The following is a 15,261-nucleotide window of genomic DNA, read 5'->3' on the forward strand; positions in this document are numbered from 1 at the left end:
TGGTGTGAAGCAGGAGTCCAGTTTCGTTCCTTTGCATGTGGATGTCCAGTTGTCCCAGCACCATTTTTTTATATCTTAGAATGTATGCATGTTCAACTTTAATTTTTTTAAAAGATTGATTGATTGATTGATTTGACAAGTAGGCAGAGAGGCAGGCAGAGAGAGACCGGGAAGCGGGCTCCCTGCTGAGCAGAGAGCCTGATGTGGGGCTCGATTCCAGGACCCTGAGACCATGACCTGAGCTGAAGGCAGAGGCTTAACCCACTGAGCCACTCAGGTGCCCCCAGCTTTAAGTTTTTAACATCTTAATTTAATTTTATTTTTTTCATGTTCTGAGATTCATTGTTTATGCACCACACCCAGTGCTCCATGCAATACGGGCCCGCCTTAGTACCCACCACCAGGCTCACCCAACCCCCCCAGCCCCTCCCCTCCAAAACCCTCAGTTTGTTTCTCAGAGTCCATAGTCTCTTATGGTTCATCTCCCCCTCCAATTTCCCCCAATTCACTTTTGCTTTCCTTCTCCTAATGTCTTCCATGTTATTCCTTATGCTCCACAAGTAAGTGAAATCATATGATAATAGACTCTCTCTGCTTGACTTATTTCACTCAGCACAATCTCCTCCAGTCCCGTCCATGCTGATACTAAAGTTGGATATTCATCCTTTGTGATGACTGCGTAATATTCCATTGTGTATATGGATCACATCTTCTTTATCCATTAGTCTGCTGAAGGACATCTTGGCTCCTTCCACAGTTTGGCAGTTGTGGATACTACTGCTGTGAACATTTTTTTTTAAAGTGGACTTTTAAAAAGATTTTATTTACTTGTTTATCAGAGAGAAAGAGAGAGAGGGACAGAGAGAGCACAATCAGGCAGAGGGAGAAGCAGGCTCCTGGTTGAGCAAGAAGCCTGATGTGGGGCTCGATCTCAGGAACCTGGGGCCATGACCTGAGCCGAAGGCAGATGCTTAAGTGACTGAGCCACCCAGGCAATCCCCACAGCACCATTTGTTAAAAAGACTATTCTTCCTCCATTGAATTGCTTAGGCACGCTTGTCAAAAATGAGTCGCCCATAGTGTCTAAGTTTATTTCTGGACTCTGTTCTATATCTATTCTTGTGCCAGTACCTCTTAGTCTTGACTATTATAACCATGTACTATACTTTTAAATCGGGAAGTGCGAGTCTTCCAACTGTGTTTTTCTTTTCTTTCCTTTTAAGATTTTACTTATTTTTTTGACAGAGAAAGACACAGCGAGAGAGGGAACACAAGCAGGGGGAGTAGGAAAGGGAGAAGCAGGCTCCCCGCTGAGCAGGGAGTCCAATGTGGGGCTCAATACCAGGACCCTGTTGAGCTGAAGGCAGACACTTAACTGACTGAGCCACCCAGGTGCCCCCAGTTATGTTTTTCTTCAAAATTGTTGGAGCCATTCCTAGCATTTTCATATGAATTTTAGTATCAGTTTGTCAATTTCTGCAAAGAAGCAGGCTGGGATTCTGATCGGGATTGCACCAGCCCTGTAGATCAATTTGGGGAGTATTGCCATTTTAGCACTATAAAGTTTTCAATCCATGAATATAATATGTGATGTCTTTTTTTAAAGATTGTATTTATTTATGAGAAAGAGAGGACAAGTAGAGAGAGCAGCAGAGGAAGAGGGAGAAACAGGCTCTCTGCTGAGCAGGGAGCCCAATATGTGACTCGATCCCAGGACTCTGGGATCATGAACTGAGCCAAAGGCAGATGCTCCACTGACTGAGCCACCCAGAAGCCTGTATTTAATTTCTCTAAATAGCATTTTATAGTTTTAAGTGTATAAGTCTTACCTATCTTGTGTTAGATACATTACTAAATTTATTCTTTTTCATGCTATCATAAATGGAATTGCTTTCTTAATTTCATCTTTGGATTGTTCATTGCTAGTGTATAGAAATATGATTAAGTCTTGGGGTGCCTGGGTGGCTCAGTGGATTAAGCCTCTGCCTTCAGCTCAGGTCATGATCTCAGGGTCCTGGGATTGAGCCCCACCTTGGGCTCTCTGCTCAGCAGGGATCCTGCTTCTCCCTCTCTCTCTGCCTGCCTCTCTACCTACTTGTGATCTCTCCCTCTGTCAAATAAATAAATAAAATCTTTTAAAAAATGATTGAGGGGCACTTGGGTGGCTCAGTGGGTTAAAGCCTCTGCCTTTGGCTCAGGTCATAATCCCAGGGTCCTGAGATCAAGTCCCACATCAGGCACTCTGCTCAGCAGGGAGCCTGCTTCCTCATCTCTCTCTGTCTGCCAAATAAATAAATAAAATCTTTTTAAAATTTTAAAACAAAATAAAAAAATGATTAAGTCTTGTCTGATCTAGTATCCGGCAACCCTGCTGAGCTCATATGTATATAATGGTTTTGTTGTGGGTTCCTTGAGATTCTCTCTGTATAAGATCATGTCATCTGCAAATAATGGTAGTTTTACTTCTTTTTTCCAATCTGGATACTTTTTCTAACCTAATTGCCCTGGCTAGAACCTCTAGTACATTGTCGAATAGAAGTGGTAAGAGGGGACATCCTTGTCTTGTTCCTGATATCCAGGAGAAAGTTTTTAGTCTTCTGTCATTAAGTATGATATTGGCTATAGGGTTTTGTAGATTCACTTTATCAGTTTGGGGAAGTCTTATCTGGTTCTAGTTTGTTGAGTATTTTTATCATGAAAGGGTGATGAGTTTTGTCAAATGCTTTTTCTGCCTCTGTTGAGAAGATCTTTTGGTTTTTGTCCTTTTATTAATATGGTATATTACATTGATTTTCTTATGTTGAACAAATCTTGGATTCCTGGGATAAATCCCACTTGGTCATGGTGTATAGTCCTTCTTATATATCGCTGAATTCTCTTTACTAGTATTTTGTTGATGATTTTTGCATCTATATTCATAAGAGATATTGGTCTGTAGTTTTCTTGATGTGCTTGTATCTGGTTTTGGTATTAGGTTAGTGCTGGCCTTGTGAGTTTATTCCTTTTTATGGCTGAGTTGTATTCCATGGAATATGACATTCCATGGAATGGCTATACCGTAGTTTGTTTATTTTTTTTTCAAGATTTTATTTACGTATTTGACAGACAGAGATCACAAGTAGGCAGAGAAGCAGGCAGAGGAGGAGGGGAAAGCAGGCTCCCCGCTGAGTAGAGAGCCCGATGTGGGGCTCTATCCCAAGACCCTGGAATCATGACCTGAGCCAAAGGCAGAGGCTTTAACCCACTGAGCCATCCAGGTGCCCCTACCATAGTTTGTTTAAATATTGTTAATATATATATTATATATATAATACATATTATATAATATAAATATTATTATATTAATATATTATAATATATTATTGATATATAATATATTTTATATAATATATATATATATATATATATATATAAATAAATAAAACAGAAAAGATTGGAAACAACCCAGATGCCCATGAGCAGATTGGGTTCTTTCCAATCTTTTCTGTGTTACAGCAGATCTGCAATTTACAAACTGATATTCCTCTCTCTATGCACACAAAAGTGAAGTTTCTCCAGGGGCAGAAGATATCAGTCCATCCATCCATCCATCCATCCATCCACCCAGCCAGCCAGCCAGCCAGCCATCTATGTACCCATTTATACATTCACCCATCTGCCATCCACTCTCCTTCCTTTCCTCCCCCTCTCTCACCTCCTCCATCCCTTCCTTCCTTCCTTCCTCTCTCCCTCCCTTCTACTTCTTTTTTCTTTCCTTTCATAAATCATCTATCTCCAGTCATGTGACTCTGGGTCCAAGAGAAGCTGTCTTTAAAAATAGACGGGAAGTGTGGCCTGGGGGCCCTGGATGCCTGGCTGCTGGGTGGCCTCTGAGTCTAGGTGGCCTCTGTGGCCTGGGGTCAGCAGCGCTGGAGGCCAGGACCAGGGGCACCCCAGGGACACTGCGCCCTTGCCAGGCACCACAGGAGTGGGAAGCCCCCTGGGTTCTGTACCCAGAGAACAGCAGGAGCAACCACCAAACTCTGCTGTCCTATGACAGGCTCAGCCAGTACATACAGGTGCTTAGTGAGCAAATGGTGCTGATCCCTGGCAAGAGGTTATTTGAATATGCTTTGTTCTATAAGGAAAGATTGATGTTTCAGATTGAGCAAGCCACCAAGCAGTGCTCCAAGATCACCCTGACACCCCCTGGGACCCTCTAGACATTCCTCAGCAAGCCACCACTGAGGACAAGTACTCCATAGGGGCCCCAGGAGTGGATTGCTGTCTGGGAGTGGGGGGGGGCTGACAGAAAGCCAGCTAGCTCATATAAACCTGGATTGGCATTTATACAGTCAGAGTGTTATCCTGTCCAGGAAACCTTCACCCAAAGTTACAGTGTAATACCATCCATACAGTTTTTCAACATACAGCTAGGCGTTAAAGACCCCTCGGTTTACCCCACCGAGTGCCTGCCAGACGGCCCGGCCAGAGAGGACGAGCAAGAGCTGGACCTGGTAAGCCTGCTAGTATACAGGTGGCAGCACTGGCCATCACCCCCAGCTCAAGAAGGACTTGAGACTTGAGAAAAAAGAGACTTGACTGGAGAGCACTATCATAATTGTAGGAAGAGAAGCATTGCTGTGGGTTTATTTGTTATGTGTGCATGATTTCGCCCATTCAAGCTATGTTTGCCAAAGGTAAAGGAATGGGCTGGAGAACGTGTGGCAATCTGAACCAAAGAGATGGCCAAGGTGGAGATTTCAGAGGTCTGTGGACAGCCCGCGGGGGTGCTGGGCCTGCTGCGTGTGCAGGGATATCTAAGCGCAGGGGCATAGACTGGGTGAGCAGTGGCAGCAGCCCTTTGCCTTGGCAGGGAGGAGGGTTTCACGACCCACATTACTGGCCGTTGCTGGGTTGCTGCCATTGGTGATAACAAAATAAAGACCAGATGTAGTCAGTGGCAGTATAAGTTTTTGAGTGCCCTACAGATAATGGCTCCTTCATTGCCTGCCCTGCCTCCTGCTCCCATGGCCACTGACACAGCGATTCCTTGAAGTCCCTTCTGGAGTTAGGGCATGACCTAATTCACGTGAATTTGGGGAGGAAACAAAAGGCTCTAAGACAAAGCAATCTTTCTTCAAGGAGACATTTCAAATGAGAGTTTGAAAATCTTTTTTTTTAAGATTTTATTTATTTGACAGACAGAGGTCACAAGTAGGCAGAGAGGCAGGCGGCGGGGGCGGGGTGAGGAGCAGGCTCCCACCCGAGCGGGGAGTCTGACAAGGGGCTCAATCCCAGGACCCAGGATCATGACCTGAGCCAAAGGCAGATGGTTAACTAACTGAGCCACCCAGGTACCCACAGGTTATATTATTTTAATAAACATTTAATTGTAAAACTAAGCCAATAATAAAAAAATTAAAGTAGGAGACCCGCTACAGCTTTTGGCAGAGCCTTTCACATGCTGGAACTCTCACCCTGATATATCCTCTCTTCCCAGCCTTTTTGGGGCTCTTTGGGGGTTCACTCATAGGGTCTGGCTGAACTACCACCTGGGGGCCGTTTCGAAACCAGAGTCCATAAGACTAGGGGCTCACTCACCTCAGGAGACCCTCAGACATGGCTCCTTCCTCCGTCACTCATTCATTCAGGAAGCCGTACACTTCCCCTGCCTTTCTGCCTGCCTCGCTTGCTGGTTTATCCTCGTTTCAGAACTCTAAATGTCCTTGGACCTCTTCTCTAATTGACATTTTCTCTCTTGGCGAACTCGTCTCTGTCTCTGTCTTCAGAATTTCTCCGTAATCTAACCACTTTTTATCACCTCCCTTGCGAGCACCGGCACCGGCATCATCGCTCGCTCAGGCCATTGCAGTTGCCTCCCCATCACGGTTCCACTGCTTCCGCCTCCCTCCCTAGAGCCACTGTCCTCACAGCAGCCAAAGGGTGCCTGTTAAATCCTGAGTCAGATCGTGGCCCTCCTCTACTCACGACCCTTCCTTCTGACGCTACATGATCTGTCCCCCACCTGCCGTCTGACCTCACCTCCTGCTCCCATCACCCTCCGCCCCACACACTCACCGCTGCCTCTGCACTGGCCTCCTCACTGTTTCCCACACACTGCCACACTTCAGGGCCTTGGCCCTGGTGCCCTCTGCCTGTTCTGCTCTTCCTTCAGCTCTTGGAGCCACTCCCTCCCTCATCTCCTCCGATCCGCGCTCAAATGGCTCCTCAGTGAAGATGGTCCTCTGACCGTCCCCTTACACATCAGAAACTGCCCCAGCAATTTTTAGCCGCGTTTCCTCTTTTCCATGTTTTCTTTTTCTCCGAAAGCTTTTCTCATTCTCTAACATACTTCATATTTTCCTTACTTAATTTTATTTATTCTCTCTCTGCCACTAGAACAGCAGCTCCCCGAACATGAATGTGCTTATCTCTTCTGTTCAACACTGTCTCCCCAGTGTCTGGAACAGGGCCAAGCACACAGTAGGTGCTCAATATGTGTTTATTAGTTGACTGAATGGATGGTGTTGGCTGCGGGGGAGGACAGAGACAGATGAGATTTGTCCTTGTCTGTCTGCTCTGTCAAGAGCTGAGCCTCAATTGAAACGAGTCTGGACCTAACTGATCCAAAGGTAGAAAGGACTGCATACCCTATGGGTGTGGTCAGAGGAGACACTCCAGGAAGAGGTAGTGTCATCTGGGGCACTCCTTGAAGCTTCCATGGGACTCACAGAGATCTTGAAGTTCAGCGAGGCCTCTGGGCTGGAGAAAACAGCAGGCAGCACTTGGAAGGGGTGAAGTGAATTCCAAACGGATGAAAAATGTTGGTCTCACTAACAAGGAGAAATCTGTCAGGACCCTGAATCCCAAAGGGATGACCCTGGATTTGGTCTCCAGAGATGATGTACACTGGTCACTGGCCCCCAGACAGAGACCTCACACCCTAGACAAACATCCCTCTGTAACCCTGAGACAATAGTAATGAAGAGGTCGTACTCATTGAGAGGTTATTAATTTATTAGGGGGAACCGTGGATGGGGGATATTCAGGCAGGTAGTTTTGGTCCCCAACCCAAATCAGCAACTCACCCCCCTAGAGTAGGAAGAGTGAAATGCCCAGGTTTTTGGAGATTTCTGGGCTTAGGTGAGAGTTTGTAGGAAGGAAGGGAGAGGGAGACATGGCAGGGAACAGAATGAAGGAGGGCCAGCCCTGAATCATGGGGAGATATAGTTAGACACCTCAATAAGGTTTCCATCAGGGTCTCGGAAGTAGATGGACATAATGGGTCCTTTTGCCCCTGTTCTGGGGACCGGACCTTCTTCAACGGGAACTTCACAAGCCTGAAGTGGGAGGAGAATGCAAAAGTGATTCATCATAGTACATAGGTGCGACCAAAATTTAATCCCCAGAAGGTCCCTGATGTCTTTCTGTCTTCAACTCCTGCCATTCGCCCCTCCCTCCCTCTGCTCCAGCCACAGACCAGCCGCATGGCCTGGGGCATAGTACCTAACTGCTCTGTGCCTCACTTTCCTCATCTGTAAAGTGGAATGACAATAGTACCTAGTATTTTGTAGTAAGTGGCAGTCAGAATTCAATCCAGGCAGTCTGGACCAAAATCCATGCTCTTAATCCCTAGGCTTTCTCCACTTTACTTCCAAATTAGCCTTTTTCACTGATACTTTCCGAAGGAAGATTATATACAAGATCTTAATCTGTGTTCCCCAAAAGGAGAAGTCATGCTTCCTTTACATGAAATCATTTTGAGTGTTAGAGGGACACAAAATTAAATATTCCCTTTTAAATCCTATTTCAATCCTTTTTTAAAAAATCCATTTTGTTGGGGCGCCTGGGTGGCTCAGTGGGTTAAAGCCTCTGCCTTCGGCTCAGGTCATAATCCCAGAGCCCTGGAATCAAGCCCCGCATCGGGCTCTCTGCTCAGCGGAGAGCCTGCTTCTCTGTCTCTCTCTGCCTGCCTCTCTGCCTGCTTGTGATCTCTGTCTGTCAAATTTTTTAAAAAATCCGTTCTTTTTTTGTTTTTTGTTTTAAACGAAGTGATCTCTACACCCAGTGTGAGGCTCAAACTCACAACCCTGAGATCAAGAGCTGCATATTCTTCTGACGAGCCAGTCAGGTGCCCCACATTTCAAACCTTCTGATTATACCAAGAAGAAAACCTCTGGTGGATGCTAACAAGTCCTTAGCACCTCTTCAACTGCCAAATCTTCCTTTGTAATGTCAGGCCCAGAGAGTTCAGAGAAAGGAAGTGGATAAAATCTAACAACTGTTGGGGGTTTTTTGTTATTGTTTTTTAAGATTTTATTTATTTATTTGAGAGCATGTGCACTTGCAAGATAGAGAGAGAGAATATTAGCAGGGGGAGGGGCAGAGGGAGAGGAAGAAGCAGGCTCCCCGCTGAGCAGAGGGTCCCAACTCAGGGCTCTATCCCAGGACCCTGGGATCATGACCTGAGCTGAAGGCAGGTGGTTAACTGACTGAGCCCCACGACTGGTGTTTTTATAGCTGTTTGTTTGTTTGTTTGTTTTCACAAGTTAACTTCCCTTTGTGCCAAGATATAATGGGATTTTCATGTACTGGGTCAAACCTTTTGCCTTTTACAGAAATGTGTTTCTGTAAAAAGAATTTAAGTTTATAGCTTTTTTTTTTTTTTTTTACAAGAATGATGTAATGTGGGGCGCCTGGGTGGCTCAGATGGTTAAGCATCTGCCTTTGGCTCAGATGTCCTGGGATCAAGATCCACATCAGGCAACCTGCTCAGCAGAGAGACTGCTTCTCCTCCTCTCTCTGCCTCTCTCCCTGTTCATGCTCTCTCTGTCTCAAATGAATAAATAAAATCTTTTTTTTAAGGATATAATGTTTCCCTTTATAATAGATTTGTTTACATGAAACAATGATGTCAACAGAAATAATGAGCAAACAGTTGTGTACAAGCATTATCTGGAAGTGAGGAAACTTGTTCTGTCTGAAATTTGAGGAAGACCTGACGGGGTCATGCTTCTGTTTCCTCAGGACTAGACACAGCTTTCTAGAAAAGAACGGATGTCCAGCTCACCTTAAGGTGCTGGACCATTTCCTCCAAAGGTGTCTCTGTGATCAGACATATATCCAGGGAGCCAGGAACTGGGTGAGCAGCTTTGGGTTCAAATTCCTTTCCCACCTCATGGAGGTTCAATTTCTGTTCTCCAAAGCACAATGCTTTCCGGTCACCCTATTTTTAAAAAAAAGATTTTATTTATTTATTTAACAGAGAGAAAGAGAGAGAGAGCGCACAAGAAGGGAGAACAGAAGGCAGAAGGAGAAGCAGGCTCCCCGCTAAGTAGGGAGCCTGATGTGGGCCTTGATCCCAGGACCCTGGGATCGTGGTCCTATCCAAAGGCAGATGCTTAACCATCAGGTCACCCTATTTGGGGAGGAAGTACAACCAAGAAGTAAACCCCCAAGGTGAGCATGAGACAAAGCCACCTCCCTACCCCAACAAGGTTAAAACAAAGTACAATGGAGCTTCTTTTTTAATATTTTATTTATTTGAAACAGAATGAGAGAGAGAGAGCAGAGAGCACAAGACAGGGGAGGGTCAGAGGGAGAACCAGACTCCCTGCTGAGCAGGGACCCCGATGCAGGACTCAATCTCAGGACCCTGAGATCATGACCTGAACTGAAGGCGGACAGTTAAATGACTGAGCTACCCAGGAGCCCCTACAATGGGGCTTTTAATGAAAAACAACAGCCCTTTGCCCCATCCCAGTCCAGTCTCATTCCCTAGAAGCAACTGCTTTCAGCGTGTGCGTGTGTGTGTTTATTTCTTCTGGAAATTATTTGCATTATCTTCAAATAATATGTAAATGCTGCCCATGGCAGAGACAGCAATTTTTCTTAATATACATTTACTTAGTGTACAATAAAATGTGTATTTCTCCCTTTTTTCTTATAAAAAACCCAAATTTCAATGGGGTCAGTTGTGTGCACAGCTTAAAAAGTTACATTTTCCCAGCATTCCTTGGCGGGGGTCAGCCATGTAAGATGGACTGGACAGTGAGATGGCAGCAGAGGTTGTGGGTGGAGCTTCTGGAGACCTCCCAGTCCCCCTGAGCTGGCAGTTCTCTGCCATTCACGTCCTCCTCCTTCCCAGCCTCTGCACGAACCCCAACTTTCTACAGAGGTTGTTAAATGAGAAAAAAAAAAAAAGAAAACTCAATCTTCTTTCACCCACTGTTCATTGAGTTTTCTCCTATGTACCTCCAGACACAGTCGGTGACTGATAATGGGCAACTTCAGACATTTCCTTGATTTAGCAAATTGATTTAGGAATTTGTGACATTTTCACTCCTCTCCCTGCTCTGATAAACAAGAATTTAGCTCATCCATATTACTACCCTTCCCAATAGAATTCTGTCATCACTTGTAGTTCCTCTTTTAGTTCCTTTATAATTTTTAAAAGACATACATACATCTTTATGTTTTGATAGATGTACTACAGCTAATGTCTCACTGGCCCTCCTATCCTCTTCATGTGCCTTCCCTCTCCGCCTCTTCCCTTCCTTTTATCATTTTCCTGTTTCTTTCTCTTCTATCATCATGGCTGATGCCACATCCATTCTATCATAAAATGACCTTATTTCACTTTTTTTCCTTGGCTCGCTCGCTCTCTTGGGACCTCCCCCCCACCACTTGTTCCAAACCAGACTGAGGCATCTTTCTAGGTATCTTTCTGGGATCTTCCTCTTGGGACCTGCTGTGCCCTGACTTTTATGTCTTCCCTATTCCTGGCTTAATCACTTGCTTTGATGTGGCATGCTCTTGAGTAATTTTCAAAACAAGTGGGCAAAGTTTTAGACTCTATATCTATGATTTTTTAAAGGAAACTGTAAGTCCAACATGGGACTCGAACTCAACAACCCTGAGATCAAGAGACACATACTCTACAGACTGAGCCAGCCAGGTGCCCCCATATTTCTAAGAATGTTTTATTCTATACTCACCTTGGTTAGTAGTTTGGCTGGACATAGAATTTCCCCTCAAAATCTTGAAATTGTTCTATTGTCTTCTGGTCTCTGACTCTTAGGCAATTTGGTATCTGCTTATTTCTTTTCCCTATTTCATTGAACTACTTTTCTTTTCTTTTCTTTCTTCCTTTCTTCCTTCCTTTCTTTCTTTCTTTCTTTCTTTCTTTCTTTCTTTCTTTCTTTCTTTCTTTCTTTCTTTCTTTCTTTTTTAAAGTAGGCTCCATGTGCAGTGTGGGGCTTGAACTCATGACCCTGAAATCAAGAGTGGCATGCTCTATTGACTGAGCTACTTTTCTTTTTAACCTCTTTGAAAGATTTGGATATTCATTTCCACTTTGATGTTCTATAATTTCATAAGAACATATCTAATGTGCTGGATACTTAGTTAACCCTTTCTGGCTAAAGACTGGAAAATTCTCTTGCATTATTTTTATGGCACTTACCTCCCCTTCTTTTTCTCAATTCTCTCTCTGGAAGTTTTGCCTTCAGAGTTTGGAATCTCTACATTGATCCTTTCAATTTGCCTCACAGATTTCCTGTGGGATGTTTTTAGGGGGAGGAATTAAGTGTATTATAACCAAATTCTACTTCACTTGCAGTTTGTACTTAAGAAAGTGAGTACCTTGAAAGTTGTGACTTCCATGCCCAGGATCTTGGAATAAAACATGGTGGTGTCTTTGATACTCTTTACTGTCATCACAATGTGGTCAATTCTTTGGATAAGGCATGGTGAAAGAGTCTGACTGCTGTTCCTCCATGACTTAAAAAAGAAAACAGTTCAAAAGAGTTCACATTGCCACTGGTCACACCGTGTTTCCCGTTTCCTTCTCTTCCCTCCCCTCATCTCCACAAGGACCATACTTCCTCCTCAAGCCCATTTCTAAGGGAAAGTCCTGGGAGGAAACTGAGTAGAGTCTTTAAAAAAAAAAAAAAGATTTTTATTTATTTGAGAGAGGGGGCGAGAGCACAAGCAGGAGAAGCAGCAAAGGGAGAGGGAGAAGCAGACTCCCCACTCAGCAGGGAGCCTGATGTAGGCCCGATCGCAGGTCTCTGGGATCATGACCTGAGCCAAAGGCAGATGCTTAACTGACTGACCCACCCGAGCGCCCACTTGAGTTAAAACTTACCACCCATGTATGGATTCATAAGAGTCTGCCATGACTACTCTGTACTGTTTTCTTGTTCTCTTTCCCCTTGTAGAGAGATAGAGATGAAGTTAAGGGATAAGATGAAGACCAAGACCAAACCCTCTCTTGTTGTCCCCAAGCTGGATTTCTTCTCTTTTGCAAGGAATGACAAGACACAGAGGAGGCCCAACCTTATGATTACAAGCCCTCTTTTGGCCAGTTTAACCCAGTCCCCTTTATCTCACTCCTTAGCTATGCCAGGACAGGAAGGGAGCATCTCAGATGATATAAATGTTTCTAGGCATGTGTGTTTACAGATCCACCTTGAAGCCCAGTAGGAAGATAACACCTCCCCCATTCTTACTTCCTCCCCTCAGCACACTTCCCATCTGATCTTTCTCTTGATTTGCACTCTTTTTTTAAAAAAAGATTTTATTTATTTGACAGACAGAGATCACAAGTAGGCAGAGAGGCAGGCAGAGAGAGAGGAGGAGGAAGCAGGCTACCTGCCAAGCAGAGAGCCTGATGTGGGACTCGATCCCAGTACCCTGAGATCATGACATGAGCTGAAGGCAGATGCTTGATTTGCATTCGTTAGTAATTTATATATTTATACGACATTGGCTACAGAAATATAAGGTGCCTGTGGTCTGGCACTGTAGCAGAATATTATGGTTAAAAGAAGAGACCCTGGGACCCAGACTGATGTTTAATTAATCTCTCTATGCCTTGGTTTCCCCTTCTGTAAAATGTGCATGATTTTAGACATAGAAGATTATCCTGACCACTTAAAAAAACAGTTGGATTTTTAAGGGCTTAGAACAATGCCTGGCACATAGCAAGTAGTATAAGAGTTCACGGTGATGATTATGGTGTTGTTGGGGTCATCTTGTTGAATTTCAGATTCCCTAGCATGGTCCCTAGTCTCTACAGCCTCATCCATCTCAAGCTACATTGCCTCTTTGCCTGTTCCTCATAAGGACCATCTTTGTATCTTTGGCCACAGAGCCTTATGCATATCTAACGCAATGCTAATATCTGTCTCTCCAACTAGAGATAAGGTACATAAGGGCAGAGATTTCTCTCTGTTTTGTTCTCCACTGTGTCCCAAACAACTAGCAGATGTTCAATAATATTTTTTCAATTAGTAGATATCTACTACAACAATTAGGTCCAGTGCCTAGCACAAAGTCTGACTTCTGTTCTCTCCTATCCTATCCTATCCTATCCTATTTTGTGCCACCCTATACTATTTTATTCCTTTCATTCCACTGTGTTCAATTCCATTCAAACCATGACATTTTGAACAATTGATTGCACTGGGGCCCAGCTTAAAAAAAAAAAAACACTGTGCAGTTCTAGTCTTATCAGTGGAGGAAGCATTAGCAAAGTTGCTGAGCTCTGCTGTCCTCATGGATACAGAGGATCCGTGGGAACACACAAGCAGTAGAATGAGAAATTGACCTTTGGACTCCATTGAAAATAAAGTTATATATTAAAAACCTTTTAATGTCTGTAGGATCTGTCACAGTATCCCCTTTTCAGTCCTGATATTGGTGCTTTATTTTTTTTCCTCTTAATTGCTTGAGAGAAAAGAGAAATCACTAATATTTTATTAATGTGTTCAAAGGGCCAAGTTATGACCTTGTTACCATAGCCAATGGACGCTTGCTTTCTGTTTCACCGGTTTCTGCTCTTATCTTTGTAATTCCTTCCTTCCACTTTCTCGGGGTTCAATTTTCTGTTCCTTTTCCACCTTCCTGATATGGAAGCTTAACTCATTGGTTTTCAACTTTCCTGATCTATGCATTTAGAACTATAGATTTCCCCTTATGCAGTGCTTTAGCTGCAACCCGCCACCCCCGCAATTTTAGTAGTATATTGGAAATCAACTCAATCCATTCCTCCCATTTTTCAATGCCCTGCAAGCTTAGACTCACTCCCCAGATCCTGTTTTGCAGGCAAAACGCTCCATCCTTACAAATTCAAGGATGAGCAGGGCTGGTTCTCTTAAAGAACCAGAAGAAGGCCAATGTGGTTCAAAAATCCAAGAGTGAGTGAGGGATGAACAGACGGGGAAGACAAGGGACAGATAGTTCGGGGTTGTTGACGTAACATTAGGGAGGCTGGTTTATAAAAGGATCCTCAGGACATAGGAATCATGTAAGACTTACTCTGTGCCAAGCCCTGTTCTAAGCACTACACAAAATACATTTTATTCCTCACAGTGACTCTATATAATAGATTGCCCAGACACGAGGCCCTCCTATTCAACTTTCCTATTCAAGGTTTCCTTCAGGGTGAACCTCAAGATCGGTGCCCAGTTTCCTGGTCCCTTCCCGCACTGCCCCGTCAGGACATTCCTGGCGTCACCCTGAGGGAGCAGAGCGGTCAATCTGCAGCCCAGGCCCGTTTTTGCAGACATGTTGCTGTCTGAGCGTGTTACAACAGGGCCTTTCCGTGTCCCTCTGCTGCCCTCTGCTTGTATTTGAAAGAGAAAGAGACAGGAGGTTGGGAAATTGAATGTCAGCACCCCAGGATAGCCCACAGAGGAGGGAAGCAGGTTACCAGGCCTGGGCTGGGGGCTGCCCAGCCTTGGTGTGAACACCCATGCCCCAGCCCCTGAGACCCAGCTACTCACCTGCTTCTGGAAAGTTCGACCCCACATCCTGGCTGGCAGCATGGCAGGCAAGGTGTCCTTGCCCTGGAGCCTCCGGACAACCCTCTGGCTCCATGCCCAGAGACCAAGGGGCAAGAATGGGAGAGCCACAGGCTGAGGAATGCTGGTGGTGACAGAGGCAGACAGTACAAGTACAAGGACTCTGACAACTCAGGGCCCCGAAAGTAAAAACTTGAGGTCTGACTTCGTTAGCTCAGGCCACCATAACAAAGTACCACAGACTGGGGGGCTTTAACAACAGAAATGAACTCTCTCACAGTTCTAGGGGCAGAAGTCTGAGATAGGAGTGCCAGCAGGGTCACAGGGTCATGCGACTGGTGACGTCTCTCTTCCTGGCTTGAGGATGACCACTTTTTCTCTGTGTCCTCATGCAGTGGAATGAAAGAGCAGGCTCTCTGGTCTCTTCTTGTAAGGGCATTCACCCCATCATGAGGACCCCACTCTCCTGACC

General features: G+C 44.7%; 1 protein-coding gene and 1 pseudogene across 2 annotated transcripts; one reads left to right on the top strand and one right to left on the bottom strand.

Annotated features, from left to right (window-relative positions):
- Positions 1–1,155: 1,155 nt before the first annotated feature.
- On the top strand, positions 1,156–4,500 carry LOC309855923 (mammalian ependymin-related protein 1 pseudogene; annotated as a pseudogene). The gene is made up of 2 exons: positions 1,156–1,180; positions 3,800–4,500. The product of its transcript is annotated as a mammalian ependymin-related protein 1 pseudogene (transcript).
- Positions 4,501–6,978: 2,478 nt separating this feature from the next.
- Positions 6,979–14,985, bottom strand: GLOD5 (glyoxalase domain containing 5). Its single transcript, XM_082718121.1, has 4 exons — positions 14,772–14,985; positions 11,626–11,763; positions 9,053–9,208; positions 6,979–7,322 (listed from the first exon to the last, which is right to left on the bottom strand). The coding sequence occupies exons 1-4, from the start codon at positions 14,811–14,813 to the stop codon at positions 7,197–7,199; spliced, it is 462 nt and encodes a 153-aa protein (XP_082574247.1). The 5' UTR covers positions 14,814–14,985; the 3' UTR covers positions 6,979–7,196.
- Positions 14,986–15,261: the final 276 nt, after the last annotated feature.

The sequence above is a fragment of the Mustela nivalis genome (assembly GCF_964662115.1).
Source record: "Mustela nivalis genome assembly, chromosome: X".
Taxonomy (NCBI): domain Eukaryota; kingdom Metazoa; phylum Chordata; class Mammalia; order Carnivora; family Mustelidae; genus Mustela; species Mustela nivalis.